Consider the following 27845-nt stretch of genomic DNA (forward strand, 5'->3'; position numbering starts at 1 on the left):
GTTGGGACTCAGACCAACATGTGCCCAAGCTCCAAGGCCTAGCTCTTCAACACTAAGTGGCATAGCATAGTGTACCGTCTTCCTCTCATCATTGCCTTGCTTCTGTTATTCCTCATAAAGACTCTAAGTGACTCTAGCTTCAGAGTCTTATACACTGCCTACTGGATGGTTTGAGGCATTGCCATTGTGTGAGGTCTAAATGGCCCTGGCTGGCAAGCATGTGTCATCCAATTATGCCACTAGTGTGTGGGGCTCAGACATAGCTCAACCTGACAGTGGACAAATCCTCTAAGCCACAGGGGCTAGTGAATTGGAGATCTAGGAGAGAATCCAAAATTCTGCAAGAAAACTTTATGAGTAAGACCAAAGTTATAATTTTCCTGGCTTCTTTTGTAATTAAGGGAGAAATCAGCAGAAACCAGTCATTTTGTGTTACTTTCTGTGTAGGTAGAAACAGTATCTTACTGTTATGATCTTTAAATGTAAGTGCCCAAACCATTAAGCAGCTAATTTGGACTTTCTTCAGCCTTCACAAATAGATAAAAGTTGGCAGGGTATAAAAACACCAGTAAGAGCCCTGCCAAAGGCAGCCATGAAGCTCAGGGAAAGGGCACTGAATGGGGGAGAGAAGGATGAACTCCGGTTCTGGCCATGCCTGCACCTTGTTGTGGTTTGCATGTCAGCCAAGCAGCAATGTGAGCACCAGAGCCCAGACACCAGTGAACTTCTTTTACTCTGAATCAGAGAGCAAGTGGAGGCCAGAGGTAGCAGAGAGGCAATGGGAAGACAAAGGAGGAAGCCAGGAAGAGAGATACTATGGAGAAAGAATTCTCGGGAATTGGCACTTAATCAGCCAGTCTGGCCCAGGCTGTGACCTGAATTCTTTTTCCCTCAGGCAGGATTAATCAACATAGTTTCTAAAGGGCAGCATTGGCTCTGGAAGCACCAAGTGGAGCTCCAGCATGAGCCCCGAATCGCCATATGGGAGTTCTCCAAAAATCTCTGGATTTACATAGTTCACCCCTTAGCAATTTATTGTCAAAAATGAAGTAATGGTTTGCGTATTTTTAACCATGGTAACAAAAACGTTGCAAACAAACACAGTAAACTGAAAATCCATTTCCAAATGTTTTAGGCACTATTCCTGGTGACCAAAAAGGGGTGGTATTTATGCATGATTGGTCTCTGTGCCTTTGTCTCCAAATCTTAGCACCTTGCTAAAAAGCCAGGAGTGATGAGCCAGCAGACTGGAAGATTTAGCCACAGCCCAGAAAAACACATTCCTCATCTCAGAGGAGTCTGGTTTCTGGTTGTCAAGCACACTCAGTGTGGGGGCAGTCAAGTGTGGATTCCTCATTAGGAGACAGAGAAAGGAGTCTCAGGTTCAAGTATTTAACATAGCTGCTAAACCACATGTGTCAAGGTAGTTTCCAGATTACATTTTGCCTGAAACATAATGGGCCTTCAATAAATGTTGGTTGGATGAAAGTATATCTGTACAGCTCAGTGACTTCTTGCTACAAGGAGAAAGTTGAAGATTGACCCTTGATAAAAGAAGTTAGACTACTCTGTGCTGGACATGCAATAACCATTTTCAGATTTGTGGGCCATACGGTCTCTGCCACAATTGTTCAACTCTACCATTCTGTTAGGAAAGCATGCTGTTTCAACACGGCAGTGAGCCAGATTTGGCTTGTGGGACTATAGTCTTTATGATCTAGCCTAGTGCATGCTTATTACATCTCTGCAGTCTAGAGCTGAAATTGGCTATACTTTTTAGAACGTATCAGTGAAACTGAAACACATCTCTGGAAAGCTTGTAAAAGCAGAGTCCTGGGATAAATAACCTACCAACAACCTCAACCTTTGTAGCCTACTTTGAGACTCGAGGTGGAGAAATATTTACAAATATAGCTCAGAAATTCATATAAAGCTGGGTAAATATCTGCAATGATGTTATGAAATAAGAAACTTGGGCTTTCCTGGAGTTTATGGAATCATTGCAAGATTTTTTGTAGAGGCCTAAATAATCAAAGGTCCATAGTTTTGAGGCCTCAGAATGTTTCTTTCTTAGTCTTCCAAGGGCACAGTCTTAAGTGGCCTAAGACCATGAAGAGTGTACCCTATAAATCCTACATACTTCCTTTATCAAATGATTTTTCTTTTTAATGTAAAATATCTCGGCTGAAAACTTTAGACAGAAAAACTACAGGAAAATGTATGTAACGTGGATGAATAATAAAGAAATATTCTGGACAAGATGTCAAAGTTGATTAAGAATCAGTTGGTGTAGAAATTAAGTCTCATTAAGACTCAACAGAAGCTAGAAGTGAATGTAGGTGAGATCATGGGATTGGGGTCAGAGAAGAAAATAAACTTAATGTAAATACCTGCATTTCTGGTAAACAAGCCAGAATGAAACTATGCAGAGTCAAAGTGAGGGGGACACATTTAAGTCAATAACCTGGAATGAATAGATTTCAAAAAATTCTTTTTCTCACCAGTTTTTAAAAACCTTATTCCCTAAGCAAATAGTCTGAAAGCTATTAAATTTTCCTTTCATAATATCCTACATGTTATCTGTGATTTTCAATTTTTTTTACCATTTTACTTTCCTTTTTGCCTCATTGCACTGGCTGAATACTCCACTACTGTTTTCAGCATAAGTGGTAAAAGTAGGAATCCTTGTGTTCTTGATGTTAGGAGAAAAACATTCAGACCACTGTTAAATATGATGTCAGTTGTAGGTTTTTCACAGATGCTCCTTATCAGAGTGAGAAAAATTTCTTCTATTCCTTGTTTTCTGAAAATTTTCATCATGAATGGATTTTGAATTTTATCTAATGGTTGCTTTTTTTTTGTATTTACTGAGGTGATTGTATGATTTTTCTCCTTTTCTCTGTTAATGTGGTGAATTAAATTTCTTTGAATGTTGAGCCAACCTTGCATTCCTGAGGCAAGCATCATTTGGTTATGTGATAATGTAGTAGATTTGGGGATGTATCACTCCCAGACCTCTAATCAAGGCTCTCTTAGCAGAGGCGGATCCTGAAGGAACTGAAAGGGGATGCTGTCTGCTGACCTCATTCCTTGCAGATAGGCAGTAGGTCCTCCCCTGAAGGGGAATCTCAATAGGTAATAGAGCATAGAGCATAGAACATGTGCGATGCATTTTAGTTGGGGGCAGACGTAGAACAAGGGAAGCAGAAACTGAACTCACCTTTGTCTACCTGTGCTCACCAGCCCATTTCTACTAGCAACTAACTAATTAAAATGCAGAAGCTCTGCTTAGAGATCATCCTTCCACAGTTTAGCTAGATGAGTAATACTACAGAGTTGATTTCATCTACACAAAAGGGAAGGGATGTCAATTTGTGTTACAAGGGGGTCTAGAAAAAAATGTTTGTATTGCAGATAAACTTGTAATAATGCTGTTTTCTTTCTGAAAGACAATTAGCATTCTCCTAGTGAGAATCAATGCTTGATTACACTGAAGGTTAATGACTTTCATGTTTGATCATAGGTACTGTTTTTTCACTTGCTTTGTTGACAGAAATGTTTCTATTTTTGCTTAGACAAACTCCAGGGAATTGCTTTGACTATTAACAAGGTGGCTCTGTTAAGAGCCAGACTGTTTATATCAGTCTGAGAAACTATGCATTGCCTAAACCCACAGTTGGGAATAATAAAAGGAACAGCTGAGCACAAATAGATAATGAAATGCTTTCTTGCTTTTCATGAGTCAGGGGTTTATAGTAATTGCCTCATTAATTAATTTGAAGGAAAGTGTGGATTCCTAGAACTTCACACACTGTAATAACCTAGGACAAAAACAAAACAAAATCCACCCAAAACCAAAAACAAAAAACACTGTACAACAAATCTAAATGATTTTTAGACCAAATATCATTAGGTATTATTTATATCTCTCTCTCATTAGGGAATCATCATGGATTAAATATATATGCACTAAATCAATTCTAATTTCCATGCTCTTTTGCATAAGTATATGATTTGTACTATTAAAAAATATTGCAATATTGCAAGGAAGTGATGCAATCTCATATGAGGGCATCTAATAACTACTATTTATCTATTTAGTGAGTTGGGTGTTTGAACTTTTATCACATCATTTTCTTAGTTATCTGTATAATTTCAACTCCCCACAAATCTGGCTGGATTAGGGCAATGTCACTTAATTCCTGAATTAAACTGAATGATTTGGAAACTTTACTCTGAGTCTTAGCTCCTCTTGTTAGAATGTCATGTTCCAGATTACCAACAAATGCAAAAAAAAAAAAAAAAACCAAATTGTAATGGTACTTGTGAAATTACAAACTTAAAAGCCAAGTGATTATAGTCTGAAAGGCCAAGCCTATGCATGGATAGTGTTTTTGAAATTAGGGAAAACAGCTATTTTGATATTTTCATTCAGTGATACATATGATACTATTTAATCAGGATCTTTTCAAGGATCAAGACTATATATGGTAGCTGATTTAGTGAGCTGAGTTTAGAAAAGAAAAATTCTTTTTCCATGTTTTCAGAGACATTGGAAATTTTGATTTTGGAAAGATGTGCAATTTCCAATTCCAGTTACATTAAGAACTTCCAAGATTGGTAAAAGAAGAAATTTGAAGTGTGAATTCAACAAAAGTATAAATTTTGAATGAAACATTTGTAGTTTAGAGAGGATCAAAAGGAAATAAATTTGTGATCATTACCAGCTCCCATTCCATTTCCTTTGGGCGTCCCACTGGGTTTGAGTCTACTAGGTCTTGTAGTTGTCTTATTCAGAACTACAATAAAATGGGAATAAAAAGGTCAGGTATTTTCTTTTTAAAACTTTGTAGTTAAGGAAAGCAAAAGTTCCTGGAGAATTGGAAGTCATTTAACTAAGCAATGGAAAAATTGTGGCTTACCACACATATTGTTCAGAATATGGAAACCACAATTCTGGTTTAAAAATAATAGATTTGAATTTGGGACTAGAGACTTGAGTTTGTACTCTGAGGTGATCACTGGGCTTGAAGAAATAACTGGCAAGGGAATTTATATGTCTAAATGGGAAATCCCTCACTTCATTTATAAGCACTAGATACATTCCAAAACAGAACTGAAAAAAGATTGAGACTACTACACCCAATGAAAAACCAAACCTGAAGTGTCTTTATGTGCCAAGGCCTTAATTTATAATTCATAAGTTGGTGGTTCTTCTACAGGGGTCTCTAGGTACAAATGTCCCCTCTTAACCTGGCATAAGTCCATGGTTGAACACAGAGCATGATGAAACCATTTTCATTTCTCTCCTGCTCCATGGAGAGCCAGAGTATTACCAACACTTTTAGAGATCACCTGTCTGTTTGGAAGACACTTCAAGGAAAAGCACTAAGTGTATTGTGATTGAGAGAGCAAGTTCTGGAACCAGGTTGTTTACCTTAAAATCTACTTCCTAGCTCTTCTCATGCCTTGGCTTCCTCAACTGTACCCCACATCAGACATATGACAAGCCCTCAGTCAATGTTACCTATTGTTACTGTTTCCTTATTTTGTAGAAACCTTTAATATAACCAGCCACACATTAAGCTCTCAACAGCTATCATGATATAGAGGGCACATGGAGATACACTTGTTTATAAAAGATGTCTGTGCCTAATTACCTTTAGGTATTGGAATATTACTGCAAAAAAAGCATGAAATCTCCATAAACCAAAGGATAAGAAGAATTATTGTTCCTTCTCCCACATACCTGGGGAGATGTTCACCAAGAATATTAATTTATAAGCCAGCTTCACCATTTAGAACTTTAAGAAGACTTAGAATTGCAGCAACCAACGGGTACATAATAGTGTCTTTGGTCCAATTTGTGCTTTAGCACAGGAGCAATTTACATGAACCAGATCAACCTTCCTAAGTTACCTTTTCATTAACAAGCTCCAGTGAGGGAGAGCCTAGAGCTTTTGGAGAATTCAGTAAATGTATTTTCTAATGTTTATCATTTTTACTGTATACAACCTATAAAATGTGTGTGTGTTTTATCGCCTGAAGGAATCAAGTAAAAATATTCTCCCAGAACAAGGGTCTTTTATACTGGAAGAGACCATCTCTTCTTAAATAACATTTGAGAGCTAGTGTATCTGAATAGCTAACTCTAATGTTATTTCTGTAATTGCCATGGAAAACTGAAGGACTATGTGTGAGATTTACCCACAAATACTGTTCTAAAAACATTCCTATACTGATAAAGTTCCACAGGAGTCTTTATATCTGGTCATCCTTAAAAACCTTAGTCACATTGTATCACTTCCATGGAAGTGATCATTACCTCTCTACTTATCCACAAAGATCTGAATTTCTGTACATCTGTTATTGCCACTTAAGTATATATATATCCCTCCTTTGGTGTATGTTGCTGTTTCTATACATTTGATACCTTCTCAGGTGTGCTGATTATTTAGGTCTCCAAAAAGAGAAACAACTTACCGGGTCTGATGTGTGCTTTGTCAGATGTTCTGGGCCTCACAGGAGTAGTGTATAATCTGTGTGGGGCTGAAACAGAGGAAAGGTTTCATATTTAATAACCAACATTCCATTAAATGGAGATTTAGCATCTTAGGGACCAACAATTCATGCACTTTGCATGGAGTAGAAAGGATGTTTTGAAACCTGCAATTATGCATTTACAGCATAGCTGTTAAAGAAAAATAAAACAAGATAATCATGACTGGAAATAAAGGCACACAGCAAGTAAGGTAGGTCATTTGCAATGTGTGTTAAGGATTAGTCTTCATTTCGTCCATGTTTCTCAAGGGCACTTATCTTACCCAATGGTTGCTTAACATGGTTAACATAAACCTTCCATCCATCCATCCACCCATCCATCCTTTTGTCCGTCCACCCATCCACCTACATCTCTCAATTCGAAAGTCATAATGGAACATTATTTGGCCAAAGAAGACAGGCAATTTCCAAGGTAAAAACAGTATATACTTTTAGGTACGTTAGAAGAATAGGAACATGTGGTCTCTATCATACTGTCTTAGCTCATGAACCCTGGAATGAATACTCACTTAGTGCCAACCACTAAAGTTTTAGGAATGGGAAAAATGACCTCTGGTGCCCTGCCTGTCAAGACAGGGTGAGCAAGGAGCAAGAACTCGAACAAGCTCTGGGATCAATACACTGCCTTGTCATTTTCTGCTCCTGTTATTCAGGATCTGGCACAGTGAAGACTCCTACTTGCTGAATAAAGTTAAAAAATGATTGGCCATTGTAAGCAGGCAAATTCATGAGAAACTCAGCTGAAATACTTTTGCTTCCTAAGATTTTAAAGTATGCTTTCATCCTGGAATTCCTCCATCTTTCCGTTCCGTCCTCTGCCCCCCTGACATACCACACTGCCTCCTTACCACCAACTCTCTTGGTAATGCTTTAGCTAAGACTGGAAAAAATTTTTCTTTCAAACTATGTAAGTAGATTACATTGTTTTGATGATTTTGTTCACATCTTGAGTGGGTATTTATATAATCATAAATCAGTAAAGCCTTGCCTGCCAAGTTAAAAAAATACACCTGCGAAACAGATTATACTATAGCTCGTTTACGAGCTTCCAATGTGAAGACTGATGAGCAGAATTTTGCCGTACTTCAGGCCAAAAATAGCAGACGCATATTGAAATTCTCTGTAGGTTTAGTGTGGGCCTTTCAAAGTGTAGCAACTAGAGTGAAGAGAGGCACTGATGTTATAAAAAATTCTCGTTACACTCTGAAGTGTGTAATGATGATTTGTAAATGTTATGCTTCAAAATTTTCATTGCTAGTGGTAGGATTCCTGTGAATTTAATATATTTCAGTTTTTTTCATGTTAATTTCTTCAATGTTAGATTGTTTTTAGCTTAAAGAAATACAAGGCTCACAGTTCTTATTAGTCTCATTCTAGAACAAAGATGAATTTTAAAACGTTACACAGGAAAGGGACATAAAGCAGAACACAGAAATAATCAGCACGACACTTAGTATTTCAAAGCCATAAGATCAGAATTTTTGCTTTATTTTTTTCCTCACAATCTTTACTTAAATCTAGACAGAATTTTTTATGCAAGAGTTGGAATATAACTTGAATTTAGACTGTAAGTTACTCATGTAGCTCATCACCAAATAACACAAGACCTTGAGAAAACTACTCTAGGGTTTTAATTTTGAACTGAAAAAAAAAAAAAAGACAAAGGAGCTTTGTGAACATATCTCCACATAGTTTTTAATGACTAATAATAGAAATAATTTTAAAAGATTGCCTGTAAGGACTCATGTTCTGCCCAGCACAGGGAGAGGGTAAGTAAGATATAACTTTCCCTGGGTGGGCAGGGATAAGGGAGTTGAAATAAGTAAAATAAACACAGTGTCCCTCTGGCCAAGGGGGTTCCTATTACAGTTTGAGAAAGGCAAAAAAATAAAAACAAAAACAAAAACAAAACACTTGAGAGTTTTAGGGTTTTGATTATAGGGTGCTGCAGGGAATTGTCTCAGTAGGCAAAGGAGCAAAGGTGTCAGAGAGAAAAGGTGTTGGAAATTCTACGAGCAGGCTCGTGTTGTGGGTTTTAGGCACAAAGTTTCTGTGGAGGACCTGGACCCCATCGTGGAGGGCTTGGAAATCAAAGAGCCACGTGGGTCATGGTACATGCATGGGGAGAATGTGAAAATAAGAGGACTAATTTCACCCCTATAGCACCTCTCTCAAATTGTCGTGTGCTGTCTTATGCTCCTAATGCCTAACGTTAGAAACACAACGCAATGTAACAGTAAGAAAACAGCTGACTTCCTCTTCTACAAAGCCCAGGCACACACTTATGAGGGTTTTATGAGGGGGCTCCTAGTGACACACATCATGCCTTTGTGAAAGTGGACCCTTTCGGTAACACGGGGCTATTGGGCTTGTGCATGCTACTCTCATCCTTAAGATGAGTTCTTTCCCAGGAGGTTCTTTGTTGCCTCATATCAGCAAATCCCTGGTGAGCTCACCATAAGATCCTTGGCGCAAACTTAGAAAAATATGAATCCCAGGGCAGCACAGTTTAGGTTCAAGCTAATGATCCTTAGAACATAAGAAAACAATTAAATAGATTGTTTTCATTGTGTAAGTATGTTAAGACATTTCATATAATGATATCAGATTCTGCATATACCCCCATCAACTATGAAACTCCTATCTAATAAAACCATGTTCTAGAAAGAATTTGATTAAAATTCCACACTCACTAGTAATGGTGACATAATATTGATATTCCCATTAAAGTAAGAAAAAGCAAAGCAAGGAAAAAAAAAAACAGGCCTATAATCTTGTATCCTCAATTCTGAAATTTTTAAAGTTCTAAAAAGCTGAAGCCTTTTTTCATTTTGCAGCACCACCTGAACTGAATTAGTCTTTTTTATGCTTATTATAAATATTTACATATTTTGCTACAAAAACAACGTGTTTCATCATGAGAATCCACCTATCTTCTATTAAGACACTAATTGCTTCTATTAAGCAAAAACATAAAAAAATGAGGGCACATTATGGATGTAATGTGATTGACCATCTACTATTAGTGGTTGAAGCTGGTAAAGAGGATGTGGGAGGGCTAGTGTTATGTTAGGTTTCTTCTGTGTGGATTATAAATAAATAAAAAGTTAAATACAGCAGGCACCTGGATGGTTCAGTCTGTTAAGCGTCTGCCTTCAGTTTAGGTCATGATCTCAGATTTGTGGGTTCGAGCCCTGCAGCGGGCTCTCCACTTCAGATCCTCTATCCTCCCCTCTCTCTCTGCCCCTGCCCATGATCTATTTTATTTTTTTCATATGAAATTTATTGTCAAATCGGTTTCCATACAATACCCAGTGCTCATCCCTCAATGCCCATCACCCACTTTCCCCTCCTTCCCACTCCCCATCAACCCTCAGTTTATTCTCAGTTTTTAAGAGTCTCTTATGGCTTGCTTCCCTCCCTCTTTAACTTCTCTGTCTCAAAAATAAACAAACATTTTGGGGCATCTGGGTGGCTCAGTCAGTTAAGCATCTGACGTCAGTTCAGGTCATGATCTCCGGGTTTGTGGGTTTGAGCCCTGAATCCAGGCTCTGTGCTGACAGCTCGGAGCCCAGAGCCTGCTTTGGATTTTGTTTCCCTCTCTCTCTGCCCCTCCCCCACTAGTGCTGTGACTCTGTCTCTGTCTCTCTCTCTTTCAAAAATAAATAAATCTTAAAAATTTTTTAAAAAATAAGCATTTTAAAAAAGTTAATATAAAGATAATAAGGTAAATAATAAATATTAAAAACATAACAAAAAATGAAACCAAACAAGTAGAAAAAGATTGAGAAATTTTACAAAAACTATCCTCAGCCATAGGTGCCCTAGTCATGTTTATTTAGAATAAGTACTGCTCTACTTATGAAATATCTTTAAATTAGATTTCTTTTCATCATCATTATCTATAATTTCAAACTTCTTCCTCCACATTTTGTTCACAAATTATAACTGACAATAAGTAAAATAAGTTTACTTTTTTTTGTTTTTTTGGGATTCCTACCATATAAAAGAGGTAGAGATGAGCAAAAGGGATCATTCAGAACAAAAATAAAAGAAACCACAAAAATGTAAGAAATCCACAACTGTTTATAACCTAAGTAACATAGAAAAATAAAAAAAGGCAAAGTTTCTGAGAGCATGAAGATGAGATAGGGCTTTGTGTAGGTAACACTTCCCAAAAAGTTGGAAGGAAGAAATAAAAGAAGGAAATCTCCCCCAAACCTTCCCTAGATATTTAAATATTAAGTCATTTTCTTTGAGAGAGAGAGGGAGAGAGAGAGAGCACGTAAAGAAGAGGGGTAGAAGGAGAGAGAGAATCTTAAGCAGGTTCCATGCTCAGCACAGAGCCCAATGTGGGGCTCAAACCCATGACCCTGGGATCATGACCTGAGCCAAAATCAAGAATCAGACTCTCAGTTAACTGAGCCACCCAGGTAACCAAAATATGAAGTCATCTTAACAAAATGATTTTTTTCACTACTAGTTTCCTTCCTCAGGCTGCAATATCAACGTGCTTATCAAGTGGAAGAGAGAGGACAGAGGAAGATGAAGAGAGAGTGAGAAAGGAGGACGGGGAAGCAAGATGGGGAGGAAGAGGAGGAGAAAGAAAAGAATGGGAAAGAAAAAAAAGGGAATAAAAAATTGTATCAGATGTGGAAAAAAAGCAAATGAAGATAAGCAAAGAAAAAAGGGTATTTTCATTCTTAGTTATCAGCATCAAGTTGTCAACCATACATTCAAAAGCAAAGTTCTAACTAAAGAAACTGTCTTCCCTACATTCAAGTGAAGTACGTATCAATATTCATATTTGGCTGATGTCCTGCACCTATGAAATGAAGAAAACTAATTCACTGTGGTGAAAATTGACATTTTGAAAAGAAAATTTCTTTCCTGATTAAAAATGAAAAAGAAAAGTTTACTACACAGAAATGGGGAAATAGCATTACCCTGAGTTGTCCTTGTCAATTCAGTTGTTGGTGGAATCTTAGTTGTAAAGAATTCTTGGGTGGACTGTTCTATTTCTGCTGGGGACAAACAGAGCAAGGTGGCTGACTTTAAATAATTATCATTATGAACTTGTCAAAAAACCCACACTTATTTCCACCCCATGCAATGGTAAAGAGGAAATTGCATTTATAAGTATGCCCAGTCATCATAATATTTCAAGGTTAAAGGTACATTTTAGTAACTCATTTATTCTATTTACTATCTTCTTGCACTATTGTTTTAACAATTATTATAAGGATTTCCAAAAGCTTTTAGTTCACGATTATTGTTTCATGATCCTGGACATGGCTGTTCTTGAATTGTGTCTATTAACTGCTTTTATCTATTGTTGCCTTCATGCCTCCTCTCTATCCCATCAACTATTTATGTGAGCTGGAAAAGAAATACATCTAATGAAAAGAGGTGCATTCATGCCATGTAAGAATAAACATTCATCTACTAATGTCATGTGAGAATCAAAGTTTGTTTATTGACATAGACACATTTCTTCTGACAAAATAAAAAAAATTGCAATACTTCTACTCCCATAATGTTTTGAAGTCATCACAGCATCATGTAGACATAGCAATTTACATCGTCCACTTTGCCATGAACTGTATCCAAGGAAATACTTGGTACATACAATATACAGTCATCTTTTTTTCTGCCCTGCTTTGTAATCTGGATTTTGCTCATAGCAGAGATACTTGTGAGTTGGCAGGTGATGGTTCCTGCTTCAATAAACCAAGACACACTTAAACAAATAGGGAGTAGAAGTTAGATAATTAGTATATCTAGCAGGGGTTCTTGAAGAGTACTTTTGGCTTTGCCATCATGGGTGATGTTCACTTTGAAGGCCATGGCTAGAATAAATGGGTATTTGGAAATTAGGGTGTATTTGCTCAGGTTTCACTTTTTTTCCCTCAAAAATGATTTCATTTTGAAATGTGATCAGTAATTTCATCTCAGTAGACACACACAAAAGATAGGTTTATTTGAAAAGGGACAAAGGGAAGAAAATAAGGCCAGTGATTTAAACACAGCCACATGGTATGCAGTGTGGGCAGGGCAGAAGAACCAGCAAAAACAAAGTGTGAACACTTGGTTTCTGATTTATTTTCAGTTGGGGGTCAAGCAAACTGGGGTTTCCCATTCAGTGAATACATTGGTGCTGAACTCCTTAAAAACATGGCCCACTCATCCCCACCAACCTTCCTGTTGCTTCTATCCTTCCTTGTTTTCTCGAGGTGACTCACATGCCCATAAGATTAGCCTGACTATCATTTTTGCCGCTGCCTCTGTCCCATCGGTCTTTAACCTGAAAGGACCTTTCACATCTTTAACTTCAACTCTCACCCCAACTTGAAAATCCAGGAGGTAAGTTTCACCTCCTCTGTGAAGCCTCCCCTAATATGCCTGGTGGTTTGTTTGTTTATCATGTTGCTCATTTCTCTGTCACACTCATTTTTTGAACAATACTGGGGTGAATCTCAGGAGCTCTGGTGACTGATATGTGGGTTCCAATCCAGCTTTGACATTAGCTGTGTGACTTTGCTAATTTTTTAAATCTCTCTATGCCTCAATTTTCTAATGTGTAAAATGGGGCAAATAATAGAACCTACCTCACAAGTGTTATGTGATTGAAATTAAAACGTACACGTAACCCACTGGGTGGTATGGAGGAAGTACTACCATCACTAAATCCTTCGTATTCTTAGATGCTGAACTCGCTAGGATAAGGATTCACTCTCAACACAGTTTCTTTTTTGGAATTCTGGTTGCTTAGCATTTCACTTAGCACCCATAAAATATTCTGTAAATACTAGATGAAATTCTTCTTTCCAAAGGCAGCTTCGAATATGGAAAAGCAACCAAAAAGTATAGAATTGATACATTTTGGGAACATTCTTTTTAGAACAATTAAAATTTTATCACGATATTTTAAAATATTCTCATTTTCTATTGAAAACCAATATAACTATTAAAAGGACAGAATACAATTAATGTAAAAGAATCAAGGGAAATGGCTATTTTTTATAATGGTAGAAAAAGACCCTCTATTGTTTGGAAACAATCCATCAACACAAGGTACATACGGCTACTTCAAGGGAAATCCCTAAAAAGTAGATCCTCATTGGACTGAAATATGAAATCAAAACTTACCCAGAGTGCTTCGCAGTTCCTCCTGACTAGTACTTGGTGAGATCATAGGTATAAAAGGGCTGCCTCGTGTCTCTAAAGGAGCTGGAAAAGAAAAGTATGAGCGGTATCAATCTTGAGATGCAAAATCCAGCACCAAGCCAGAATGATATTACACAAGATTCCTTCGTTTGAAGCGGAAAAAGGAAGACATTAGGTGGATCATGAAGAATAAAGTTAGGTGTACACAGAACCTTCACAAAAATGACTGTGGAATATAAGAATAATGGTTCTCAACTGCTTTTTTCCACCACCAGGATAGATAAGAAATAACATTCAGTGTCTGGCACATTCCATGACCACCCCTGGTTAAGATGGGATATGAGTAAGAAACAATCTTGGTCTGTCAGCTGTGGTGCATACTTGCACTCGCACGCTCTCTCTCTGTCTCTCTCTTCCCCACCCCCCCCCCCCCATCCTAGAGAACATACAGGATTACAAAATGAGTGGAAATATTCATTATTGTAGTGGTGTCTCATATTGAGTCTCCTCAAGTTTATTTTTAAAAACAGACCATTGGCAAATTTCAGTATTTTTACAGATATTAACAGTAATTACTTGCAAGAACTTTTCATAACTGGTCATGCTAGTGTGTTGCAACACTACAGCTGAGAACCACCGAAAGTGCTGAAAATGTTAACTGGATGGGCATGAGCACGTGGAATCATTCTGAACATGGAAATAAATGAGGTAGGTGAAGAAGAACTCAGTAATAAGCTGTCTTAGGTTGGTCTTCAGAGCAAAGCCTTCACAACAGTGAAATCTTTGCTTTTCTATTTTGGAAAGAGTAGGAGTATGATGATGAGATGACAATGAGATGATGAAATGGATTAAGAAGAGAGGATGTTCAATATGATAAGTTGAGCAAGACCTGCAATTAGACTGTAGCAAAGCAAACAATTAGAGTTGGTTGATAGGGGGAAACCATTACCTATTGTTGTCTCTGGTGGATCAATTCTAAAGGTAACAGGTTGCAGAACTAGGCCAAAAGCAAACCGAGGAAATATATTTATGAGAATTTACTACCTGGTGAAGTAAACATCGTTTCTGTGTTTCTATATGCTTCCATTTGAACGTTTAAACATTCTCAAAGAAATACAATAAATATGAGAAAATTCTACATATTAGATGCTACTTAGGAAGCTTAGTTTAGCTAACACTTTAAAGATCTCATTCACTATGACTCTGAAGAAAATTTTTGAGTAGGCATGCACATTTTTGACTTACATTACACCCACAGTTGGAATGGAGTTATATTTCCATTTTGAAAGAAAGTAAAAAAAAAATGGTTGGCTCAGTTAATAAATATGTCTTATAATTTTAGCATGATCTCCTTTTCAATGGAAACACTTCCAGGGAAAATAAACTAATTATATACTGTTCCCTCATGTTAATCAGAGAAAAAAATTCAAGCAATTTGAAAGATTAAACCTTCACAAAAAAATTACACATTTTATATCTATAATTTTCTCCAACCTTGTTCCACATCACAATCATTAAATATATATTTGCCTCAAGAACATTTTTCTTTTTGAAAACCATGCTTCCAAGCTGGGGAAATAAAGTAATTTATTTACCAGGTTCACGCTGAGAGACTTCAGGGTCTGGTTTAGGGGGAAGGACCACATCTCTCGGAACTGAAAGAAAAAAGATTATAAAACACTGTACTTTAAGTTTCACATCTGGAGTGAAGCTAAACCCGCAGATACAACGTCCTGGAAAACATGAATAAAGCAAAGGCATTTTCACAATGGCTAAAGAGTAATTCCAAGAACATGAATGCTTTTTTCAAGGTGGAAAAAGTCACTTGTATGGAGAAGGTTCTGGTGGTAGTTAAAATTGGTCACAGTTGATCATGAAGCCTCTCTTGGAAAAAAGAAAAGAGGAAACAATGTCATTAAACAAAAAAAGGTGGTTCAGTTGGTAGAGCATGTGACTCTTGATCTCACGGTTGTAGGTTCGGTGGGTGTAGATTTTATTACTTAAAAATAAAATCTTAAAAAGAAAACCAGAAAGCCAGTTTTTGCTTGAAGTGTTTAGCTGCCATTTGATATTCACGCTAAAATTCCAGAGAGCAACAGCAAATACATTAATAACGTAGGCATAAATGGCCTACAAATTAGGGGAGATAGCAGGAAAGACAAATTCTAAGAGGAGAACAAAGTTTTATTCTGAAAGGCAGTGACAGTTATTACCAGGAGAAAATGGAGCAAGAGGAAAACGCCCCTCGTTAGAAGATACTACATGTAAAGTTTAGGAGAATACTTGTTACGTAGTAAATGCTAGATAAACATTGCCATTTCTGTCATTCTTAGTGATGTGGCTTCCAGTATATTAGGTTTCAAGGTCTCCTGACAGACAAGAGAATGACAACTAAAGACAAAAATGTCAGTTAAAAGAGACCTACTTAGAGTCGGTCCCTTTTACCCAGTACATTTTTAACATCTGTGCCCAGTTCTATTTTGGCAAAATAAAACAGTAGGCTGGGAATTTGATACCTTAATTCTCACTGAGGAAAATACGAAGGTAATTTGTTTATTATTAGCACCAGATTTATATATACACTCTTTCCGAGATCAAGGTAAAGTTCTTCTTTGGCTCAGTTTCCCCACAAAGACGTCCTTCTCAGCCCTACTATCTTGCTGAAAGGTTTTCATACTACACTGAACATCTGGTAAGTATCAGGGTCCCTTTGGTAGACATTGTAATTTCCTTGCATCTTAAATGATGCTGGGGAAAAAATTAGAATTCAGGCTAAAATTCTACCGCAGGAAAGCCGAGGAAAACTTTTGCACCATGAGGTGGCCAAGCACCACTTTACCATTCGTGTGGAAAAAGGTTATACTAGGTTACAGACACTCTCTCTTAACTGCTATGTGGGATCATATTTAACTTAAATATCACATTTGTTCTTACTCTAGGCCACTAAGTTCCAATGAAGTTATAGTTGTGGAAGTTGGTACATTGAGTAGAATCTTGACTCAATTAGAAACTTTATGAGCTAAAAGGTAACATCCACAGGAACTTGAAAATCTGAATTAAAAACTTTTTAATGTTTACTCATTTATTTTTTGAGAGAGAGAATACACACAAGGGAGGGGCAGAGAGAAAGATACAGAATCGAAGCAGTCTCCAGGCTCCAAGCTGTCAGCGCAGAGCCCGATGCGGGGCTCAAATCCATGTGAGATGTGAGATCTGTGAGATCATGACCTGAGCCTAAATCAGACATTTAACGGACTGAGCCACCCAGGCATGCCTGAATTTTTTTTAAAGAAAAAACTCATAAATATTACTGGTCAACAAAAATAGAGAAAACTTACAATAGTGAACATTTGACCTTTGCTGTATAGTACTTTTGGGGATTCGAATGGTAAAATATGAGAAATTTCCAGTTGTAAATCTAAATGTTTATCTGGTGAGTGAAAGACTGATTTGGCTCTGTGAAGATCATGGCCATACGAAACAGCCTGTAGTTTATAAATACCCTAATTGGCTACAGTTCTAAAGTATAGAGAGGACCCAGGATTAAGGAAAGTAGAGGCTGAGAAGAAATGTGCTACCAATAAATCCACTGTACTGTAAATACATTACTCGCTGCCTGTTTTCATTTACTGAGGAATGTAGGTGGGGGTAATGTGGATTCCTGCTGCTGCAATTGGCACTTTTTAACATGAAGTGATGATTTAATAAACTGTCACTGCAGACTTTCTAAAGCAGGTGAAATCAGTGGAAAGGAAAGAAATAGAAATATTCTCAGGAAAGGGATATGAATCATTCTCTTGGTCAACTGCAGCTCCAAGAAATGAAGCTTCTTTTTTTTTCTTTTTCCCTATGTGGCATTCCCCCATATATTAAATTGAACAAAAGCCTGATTCCTAAAATCTGAATCTTCCATGCAGGCAGAAACTTAGTGTAAATAATGACAATTTATATGAGAAGACAGTTTTGATTTCCTTATAAGAATATTTGTATAATAAATATATGTAATATATAATACTATTATAGTTTAGACTCCATCATATCAACCAACTTACCATTTTTATTAACTAACCAACTATATTAACTGTCTTTTTGAATAAAGTGCACCAATCCAAAGAAAAATTCAACTAAGGCAATTATGAATGGAAGTGTCTAATATGGACAAATGTAAATGAATGTACATGAATGTTTCACTAGAGTAGTTGAGAGAATTAATCTCTTATTCTCCAATAAACGTGGTGGAATATGAAATCTTCAATGAGGTTTACTCCTGCCATAAGCTACAAAGAGACTGACTTAGAAAAGTAACATGCGGACTATCCACCATTTTCACCTCCAGATTCTCTGTTCCTTTATCCTAACCTTATACCCTTAGGTCCCATCTTGGAGGAAGCAGATCTCCCACCAGTTTGAAGGCCACTTTGTGAGCTCACCTGTGCCACTAGGCCATCCTCTCTTGTAGGGCCTTTTACCTTCCATTATTTCTATTATCTTACATGCTTCTCCATTAGTCCATATTTCCGTTGATCCATGATTTCCTCCCTCTTCACCTGCTAAGCAGTCCAAATGCTCCAACACCCTAAAAACACTAATCATTTCCTTGATATGGCTTCCCCTTCAATCCATCCTTCCTTTGCTCTCATTCCTATATTCAAAAAACTTTAACTTCCTTTGCTTCCTGGTCTCTCGATTGTATCTTCATCTGCTGTGGTCTGGCTTCCACTTCACTGATCTCCTGCAACCATGGATCCACGATGCTCTATCCGTAGCTCTGAAGTCTGCATGCTCTGAAAACTTTAAGTTTTTTTCTCAACTAATTAGACAGCAAACCCTGACTAGACCTGACCTAAGGGTCATTATAGTTTTTATTCACTTTTTTTTTTTTTTTAATTTTTTTTTTTTAACATTTATTCATTTTTGAGACAGAGAGAGACAGAGCATGAACGGGGGAAGGTCAGAGAGAGAGGGAGACACAGAATCCGAAACAGGCTCCAGGCTCTGAGCTGTCAGCACAGAGCCCGACGCGGGGCTTGAACTCACAGACCGCGAGATCATGACCTGAGCCGAAGTCGGATGTTCAACCGACCGAGCCACCCAGGCGCCCCAGTTTTTATTCACTTTTATTCATACTTCTTACTGGAGACATATTCATGTATTTGGTACACGTTCTGTTTTTGCCTATCTAAAATCTGGTAACTGCTGGATTTGAAGCATGGGCCCATAGGTTTTGGGTATGGGTTTCTGGATCTGCACGATCAGGTCCAGCAGCTCCTCTGATCCTTTTCTACCTCACTGTCGTTGTTGAGCTCCCTTCCCTGCCTTGCCTCCCGAGACCCCCCTTCCTGGTACTCTACTATATTTTTGGCAGCAACTTCTGCTGGCCCCTCTTCCCCTATCCATTTCCTAAATGTAACTGTGCCCCCCAAGTCTTTTACCTCTGTCCTCTTCTTTTCTCAGTCTATACTTTCTGTTGGATGGTGTCATTCACACACAAGATTTAAATAACCTCCTATAGGTAGACAGGTGATTCCCAAACCTATATCCCAAACCTTAACTTTGGTTTAGAAATACAGAAATGCATTTCAACCCCCAGTTAGACATCCCCACTTGCAAGTTGTAGTGTCCCTCCAAACCCAGCATGCACCAACACAGGTGTTTATCCCTTTGTGTTCCCTGCCTTAGTGGTGTTATCATCTATCACTTGTCCAAGCTAGGATCAGCAGTGTCATACTCCTCTCCATAGCAACTTCTAGTCATTGCCTATGTACTAGTGATTCTACCTCCAAAGGCATTTCATCATTATTCCCTCATTTACTAACTGCAAAAATGCTACAGTGCGGCTGCAAATTAGAATTTACTGAAGAGAGTAGTTATATAGAACATTTGTGAAGATTGCATAATTTGCTGAAATTTAGATTGTCTTCCTGGTTGACTTCCAATGACTGAAGTCTCTCCAAGTATCTGTGGGCCAGAAGAGGCACCACAAAGCCAAGACAGCTCTTTGTTTAGAAACAGATCTACAAAGAAAGCCCAGCTCTGTTGAGCCAGGTTATCAGGGCAAGTCCTTAGCTGTGAATTTGAAATCATTCCTCTAAGGCACATCTGAAGAAAATCCAGTTCTATTTTGGTTCTGGACATGGTGTGTGGGCTCAATTTGTCTAGATTTTCCTTAAGTATTATAGAGATAATTCAACTGAGTGGCTAGAAAATAGTTTTTTAAAAGTCTAAGTAGATGAAACCTGTGTTATAGCTAGGAATCTATGAATGGAAGAGCTACATGGCATATCCTATACTGACCTATTTGATACAGGTCTAAAAACTCCAGTTTGTTGCTTCTGATGTCTCTCAGAATAAATTTTGAGATAAACCTTATGATAAAGCATAACTCTGTCTTGGGGGCACCTGGGTGGCTCAGTCGGTTAAGCATCTGACTTTAGCTCAGGTCATGATCTCACGGTTCGTGAGGTCGAGCCCTCTGTCGGGCTCTGTGCTGACAGCGCATAGCCTGGAGCCTGCTTCAGATTCTGTGCCTCCCTCTCTCTGCTTCTCTCTCTCTCTCTCTCTCAAAAATAAATATTTTAAAAACCCATTAACTCTGTCTTGATTTCAGCAGTACATTTTACACTTTTAGACTTTTGCAGACAATCTATTTCTCTAGAATACCAGTACATATTAAGTATAGTGTAAATTCCCCTCTGCTTTCTGAGATATAATCCATAGGGGCTGGTAAACAAGGTTCTGGGTTCATTAGGATGTAAACTTGAGCCCAGATAGGACCCAGAAACTGAGCACAGCAGAACCTCGTCTGTTTGAACACTTGTGAGAAAACTGAAGATTATTCCTGTAGGTCTTGCACCCCTGGAACAACAGTGGAGACCCTGATGAATACAGTGGTGGGACCAACACTAGGTTTAGAGACAGAATTCTAACTGAGCATGTGGAACTGGAGAGTCAACAGAATAAGCCCAGTGGAGACTCCAGAGGGCAGTTTGTTATGTTGTTCCAGTGCTCAAACTCACAGAGTTCCTGTGAAAAATAAGGCATTGGTAGAATTGAGGCAAATATTTGGTATTTAAGAAGAAAAAAAATAAGGACTATATATATTGGTTTAATGAGATTAAGTCACATCAGGATCAACAATATTACTTTCTCTAACATAAAGGAAAAGCAAACAAAATCACTCAAACCTACTGTTATCATTAATGAGTCAATTACTGTTACATTTTTTTGCCATAACTGAAAATAAGAAATTGAATTTTTCCAAGTGGAAAGATCAGCTTTTTTTTTGCTGGTGTTTGCAGTATTGGTTATTGCATTTAGTGGTGCAAATTTAAATTCTAGACTTCAGGGCAAAGGAGCCTTTCTCTGGCCTATCACCACCTGCAACGACCAGACTCCCACAGCAGCAATAACCCCCGCTTACAAATCTGGAAGACATTTATAGCAAGTGAATTCAGGCTTCCTTCCAAAATGCCATCATTTCATGCTACAGCATGGTTCTGGGAATGTTCCATAGGCTTCTAGGAGCATCTAGAAATTTATAATAATTGGACCATTAAAAAGAAAGAAAGAATTATAGCATTTCCCAGAACATTTAGTTTAAAATTAGCTTGGTTTGGTTTATCAGAGAACTGTTCGGCTTACTGTGGCTTCCTAAGGTCACTTGAGGACCTAGAGCATTGGCAGCAAGACTCAGGGAATGTTTGGGTCCTTGCAGGTCCCACACCAACTACTCCCACAAATATGAAATTATTCCCTCTGTAAATGGACAAAAGGCCTTCTCAGATGATGGGCAAGAAATGGATTTGTACCTAGAGAAATCTTTTGTGTATGTGAAATTTCTTATTTCTCAACCTAAGCTATTATTCCATGAACGGGTAAAGTAGAATTTAATCGACCACACAAAACAAAACAAAAAACCTCAATGCTGGTTAGTGTAAAATTACCGAACCGAAGACAGTGGGTAAACATTTCCTCCGTTTGCAAAACACTTTATCGTTTTACGTGGTAAAAGTCTCGAATTCTTGATCTTATTTTGGTGGACCATTTCAACATAGTACGGTTAGCATTGGTAGGTTTATTTTTATTATATGAGAACTTTAGTTCTAGAAGGAAGATTTACCCTTGGCATAATTCTCTGCCATTTGACTGTATCGATAGCTTACTATATGAGCAACTAGATAACTTATGAAGCCTCTGAGATGCTCATACCATGGATGATTCAACATGGCATTTGAACATAAGTCAAGTATTGACCTCACATCTATCAGATCTCAGGTGTCATTGCAGCAGAGCATGACAGAATGCCTTTGAGTTAAACATGAAATAAATCATTTACCAGGTGGAGTATAGGACACTTCTGGACTTGGTGACGTTTTTGGCTTTGAAGTAACACGCTGAGGCACCTTACGAGCTGAAAGAGAGAACTCAGATGATGAGTCATTTTGGTTCGGTATCTCCCAGGCATGCTTAACATGTAAGATATGACAGAGTGTATTCCTGACCACTGATTAAAAAAAGAAGTATTGAAATGGGAGTTATATGGAAAAATAAACCTTAGGCTCTAAATATTTATCAGTTAGAATTCCAGATACTTTTAGAAAAATGTTATCTGAGAAACCACAAAATATGACTCAGCATAAGGGTAGGGTGGAGAAAGTTCTGTTTTTAAAATCTTTATTTCAGAAGAGACAGCAATTAAATTAATGCAAGAGCACTCTTCTCGAAGTTTGACTCATCGAATCCACCCTCATGTCTTTCTGTGAAGATTAATTCAGTGAAATCAGAGTAGAAGCCAATGAAGCATGGATAAGACAAGCTTAAAGTCAACTCAGACAACAGCAGAAAGAGAAGATAATACAGTGAGTAGGCTTGAATTCCACACTCTCTGCCATGCTTAGGCTCAAATCAATCTTTAAATGAGCATGTTCACAAACTAAAATGGTCTTCCCACAACTGCTCCTTTGGAGTAATGAGGTGCTGATACCAGGAAAAAAAAAAAAAGATCTAATTTATTTACAGCTCATTTTATAATTCCAAAAGTGGTTTTATAAGGATTGTGCCCTTTGATTCTCACCATAATGATTGAAGGAATTATGAGCTTCACTTTAGTAGCTTGGGTTGGTGACTCTCTGCCCGAGGTTACATGGTAGTAAGTACCAGAGATGAGACTTGAACTGAATTCTTAGGTCCAGACAGAAGCACTAGATTCAAACACTTGGGCTCTCTAGATCCTGGTGCTGAGGTCACATTTTAACTTGTTCCTCATTTTTTAGGTGGAAATAATAAACCTATCTTAAAGGGTGATTATGAGAATTACACATGAAATGTCAAAATGATGTGAGAACTATATAAAAATTCTTTCCACTTCTAGAAGATTTTTACAAATTTGATAATGAAAGGTTTGAGTATATTCCAATTCTCATGTTGTTCATCTCTACATAAACCCAAAGCACCCATAGTTTTGATGGTTGTAAGATTTATTGGGATAAAATTAATAATGGGTTGTTGACTATTACCTATGAACACAGGAATCTAAAAAAAACCTTTATTCAATGACAAAATACCTTTGATAATTTGTTCCAAACTTTTTATTCCACTTTGCCTTAAATCTTGCCATCTGAGTATAAATAGGAAGAGAGGTAGCATGCCCAATTATAGCATTTCAATCTGAAAAAATTAGCAGGTGATCACACTGTGTTGTACTTGGTGTTGTATACTCTACTGTCAGGGATCCCTTTACAGTCTAGCAATAATAATTTGCATTTGGTATTGTACATATGCACAGAACATTCTCTCTCCCAAACGGCCTTTTGAAATTTACAAGATCTAGCCAAGGGTAAGGGAGAAAGTACCAGCATTTGATTATTCACCTTTGAAAGATTTAGTGATACATACGTATACATGCTACACAAACATTGCTAGGATCTATTCAGTAAGATCATTCTCTTGGGTAGGGGAATTCCTAATTTTACCCGCTTTGAAGGGGAATAATTAGAATACACTTACTTCTTCACAATCAATTTTCCAAATTGTTCTCTTGCATTAAGTGCAATGACAAGCTAGAAGTATTTGGTTTGCAGTTACTTTCCACAGGAGATGCTGGTGTGCTGAGTGTTGCCTCAGTGGGAACAGAATCAAAAGGCTGTCTTGTTATGGGCTGACAACCACTCCAAAATTTCAGGGTTAGAGAGTGGAATGCATCGAACATATGAATCTATCCATTATGAAGTTGCATATCTTGTTGAACAAGGTTGGCTAAAGGTCTAAATAAAAATTAAACAATCTTGAAATTTAGAATGATGGGAAGTTAGAGTAAGCTCCCGATTTACTACATGTATTTCTATAAGTACAGAGTATGTAGCTCAAAAAGATAAAATGACAAATGTCTTCTTTGTTACCTCATATCTCCTTTACTTTTAAAAATTTTACTAACCAGGAATTTATATTCCCAATGTCTTAACACTCAAGCACTTATTTTTCATCTTTTATTTTCCAACATTCATCAAGTTTTCATGCTTTCTTCTGTTTCTCCTTTCTCTACTACTTTTGTTCTATGCTTTACATTTAAATAAAAAGCTGAGAGCTGCTTCTTCTCATGTCATTTTATCTGTTAAGCTTTTAAGGTCAGATTTTAATTTTCTACCAATTTAATATCCTTGCTTTGATTTTTTTGTTCTTATTCTATTCATTAATCATTATTTATTTACTAATCATTGTTTTTCATAGTATTTATTATGTATTAATGCTTCCAGTGTATTTATTGTTATTATTTTAAATTTTGTATTCTAGGGAATTTTGGCCATGGTACCTTTACACTATGTATCATACTATTGTCATAGCAAAGCTTTAGTAATTAAAGAAAACACACTTAAAAATACATTAAAGCAGATTTAAAATCATTAGCTAGATGTCAAACATAGAACTGTGTTTTAAGGAATTTCCCTTAAGAGAAAAAAAATGATAGGCAAAATTTCTCTTAGAATCGGATATTAAAGACCATGCCCAAATCTACAGTTTTTTCTTTTGGTAGGGATACTGACATATGATTAAAGGATCAGTGGTAGGAATTAAGAACTACTACCTCGATTAAGCATAATTTTGATGGTGCTCACATTTTCCTTCCCCAGACCATAAGTGGTAGTGAAGGCTCCTTTTCTAGTAAATTGAGTAGGTGCACCCTCATAACTTTTGGAAGTAGACCATGTATAAATGATATGTTTAAATTTATATGATGAGCCTAGACTGTAAAGTCCTTGACCATGGATGGATACAATTCTGTCTCATATCCCATGTCTGGCACACAGGCCACAGAATGCAGGAAATATTTGTTGAGTGACTGACTGATGAAATGAGTTAATCACTTAAGCACTGAGGGGTGGTATAATTTGAAATTAGAGAAAAAAGAAGATCAAAGACAACACACCAGTACATGCTTGTAGTAGGAACCAATGCTAGACATGTTCCGAAGAAACGAAGGTATCATATTTATTAATAGATGGATTGCAGAGGGCAGGGAGGAAGAGGAGCAAAAATTAGATTTAAAATACTGAGAACCTACCACAGACAAAAATGAGAAATTGAAAGGAGGAAAAGATAATGAGCTCTGAGGCATGTCAAGTTTAGGGTAGCCCCAACTAGACATCCTCCAAGGCAGTTGGAAAAATTGGACAAAATCTTGGTTGAGAAGTTAGGGTTAGATTTAATCATATTCAAAGAAGAGTGTCTTGAACAGAATGAAAAACAGTTTATAATGACTCTTGTTCAGGTCCTTATCACAATTTTACAGCAAAACAGCCAAAGCAATATTATATTATCATTATGTTATAGGAGAGTATATATATATAAAAACAAATCTTCATGACATACTATTAAATAAAATCTACTGGAAGTAAAAATAAATAAATAAATAAATAAATAAATAAATAAGTAAGTAAGTAAGTAAGTAAGTAAGTAAGTAAGTAATTGGCAGGGGGAAGCACATTCCAGGACCATGCAAATATTCCCACGCTCGGAGAGGCGATGGGAATAGGCGGGCTACTCTGAAGAAATTCCATTCTTCTCCAGCTCCCTCTTCAAATAATGTATTAACAGGGAAGCTTTCTGGAATAAGCTATTCCAATCACATACTTTTTGATGAAGTTCACAAATAGATGTAAATGTTTCTTGTATTTCAAAGGAAGACTTGTTTTACAAGGGTGAAAAACCCAACTGACTATAACTCAATAGAACAAATCCAATAATATCAAATTCTTCAGGCCAGAATATAAAACATGTCTTTACCTGGCTGTGTTTGTGGGATTCTCGGACGTGGAGATGTTTTTGGTTTGGGAGAAGCACGTGGTATCTGCTTGGGAGCTAAAAAAAAGAATATAGGTTTGAAGCTCTTAAGCGCTTCAAGAATCACAGTATCTAAGCCTCTAGGATCTCAAAGATGAAGTCTTAAATACACAGCAGCTAATGCAAATCAAGCTTTCAAAGAACCACAGAACAAAGAGAGATAAATTTCTTATATTATTATAATGGAAAACAAAACAAGAAAGCACATTAAATGATATCCAAGATATTCAGCCGGCAGATGAAATATCTACTTCAAATACCTTTTAAAAGGTTAAAAATAAATTTCATAGTAAGAATTCATCCTTATTACAAGTTCATACTATTTTACAATAATATCTGCTATAAAATTTTAAGTGCAGATAAATACAATTTCTTCTAAAACCAAAGCTGGTATGTCACATTCCAAATATACCTAGAAAATGAATGGTATTTTAATACCAAGTGCTAATGGAAAAAAATCTTAGTCAACATAATACAATTTTCACTGGTCATGCTGGGGAAGAAAAACTGAATAGAAATTCAAAGGATACATTCCTGAGAAAGTTATTCCTTTGTTGGGCGATTCCTGCAGTACTTCTAGGACAGTCACTGTAAAAATCAATTGTTTCTTTACCAAGAAAATGAGAAGTATATCCTGCCGGAGGAAAGTAATTATCAAATGCAAGGTTGCAGTTTATGGAAACACATTTGTATGGACTCTAGTGTGTTTGGTATAAACAGCTTAGGAGAAACAAAATGGTTTCCAAGGTCACTGGGTTTCAGGCACCTAAGGAAAGCTGGCTGAAAATAAGAGTTATTAGATACTAGAAGTTTCTATCGAGTCTGCATGCAGTGGTTTCAGTGGAATCTTCAGTGGGATCGCCTGGAGAGAAATGAACACCAATATATGCAAGAGATTGTGCTGGTTTAGGAGCCTGAAGGCTTAAGAGCTCCCTTTGCTAATCACTCAGTCTACAGCCTCAGCTTCTCTCTCAAAAGTAACAGGACTTTTAAGAGCCCTTCCAATACTGAAATTCTGTGATTCTAGAATTTCTTTCAGTCTTGTGATTTTCTGACTACCAAGTTCCTTGGCTTGCTGAGGTTCCTGATGGGCTATTTGCTTCTCCCATGGTATGAGGTAGATATTACTAATAGTATTCACAATGAAACATTCCAATCGTATCATTACAGCTACTTAAACTTTGGAGAAGTTAGAGATGACTGGCACAGAGTCAGTTAATGTGGTTAAGGTGATATTTCAGTAAAAATTAAACTGTCAATTTGGTAGGCAAAATTTAATGAGATATTTTAGAGGACAATGCATAAAATTAACATTCATATCTCTTTTGGAAATAGAGCCATATGAAATAGCTTATTAACAATCAAAACACAAGTTTGGGCTTATTTATGATAAACTATCACGCTAAGAAAGCCTATAGATATTGAGAGGATTTTTCCTTGTAAGAGGCCAAACATTTAGTTATCCATATTGGTGATCTGTTTTCCTGTATTTCAAATTCCACCATCAAGTAAACCTTGACGACTTGCTAAGTAGCTGGTTTCACGTCAGTTTTTCTTATTTACATGCAGTGAAAGGTCCAACTGCTGCAGAAAGGGGAGGAGAAAGAAGTAAAGGGCCTGAATAATGATAAGGTGACTGGCCAATTGTACCCCTTTATGGGGACCACACAGTGAAATCTGTTAATCTCCAACACAAATTAGATACCTTAAAATATTCTGTACATTACCGCAGGACTTGTAAAACTAGTTAAGATGATAAAGTATTTAAAATTAAGATACAT

General features: G+C 37.1%; 1 protein-coding gene across 13 annotated transcripts in view; it reads right to left on the minus strand.

Moving 5' to 3' along the window:
- The window catches only part of LOC122229851 (ABI family member 3 binding protein), a 257228-nt gene that overhangs the window by 50050 nt on the left and 179333 nt on the right, over positions 1-27845 (minus strand). For 6 of the 13 annotated variants that reach the window (XM_042955383.1, XM_042955380.1, XM_042955382.1 and 3 more), the window contains 8 exons: positions 26008-26082; positions 22064-22138; positions 15324-15383; positions 14678-14725; positions 13711-13791; positions 11508-11585; positions 6484-6549; positions 4725-4799 (listed from right to left, as the gene is read on the minus strand). In XM_042955383.1, coding sequence (XP_042811317.1) covers positions 4725-4799; positions 6484-6549; positions 11508-11585; positions 13711-13791; positions 14678-14725; positions 15324-15383; positions 22064-22138; positions 26008-26082 — 558 coding nt within the window. The remainder of the gene's footprint in view (positions 1-4724; positions 4800-6483; positions 6550-11507; positions 11586-13710; positions 13792-14677; positions 14726-15323; positions 15384-22063; positions 22139-26007; positions 26083-27845) is intronic. The other 7 variants (XM_042955388.1, XM_042955386.1, XM_042955378.1 and 4 more) reach the window with 4 other exon arrangements.

This window comes from Panthera leo, chromosome C2, assembly GCF_018350215.1.
Source record: "Panthera leo isolate Ple1 chromosome C2, P.leo_Ple1_pat1.1, whole genome shotgun sequence".
Classification (NCBI taxonomy): Eukaryota; Metazoa; Chordata; class Mammalia; order Carnivora; family Felidae; genus Panthera; species Panthera leo.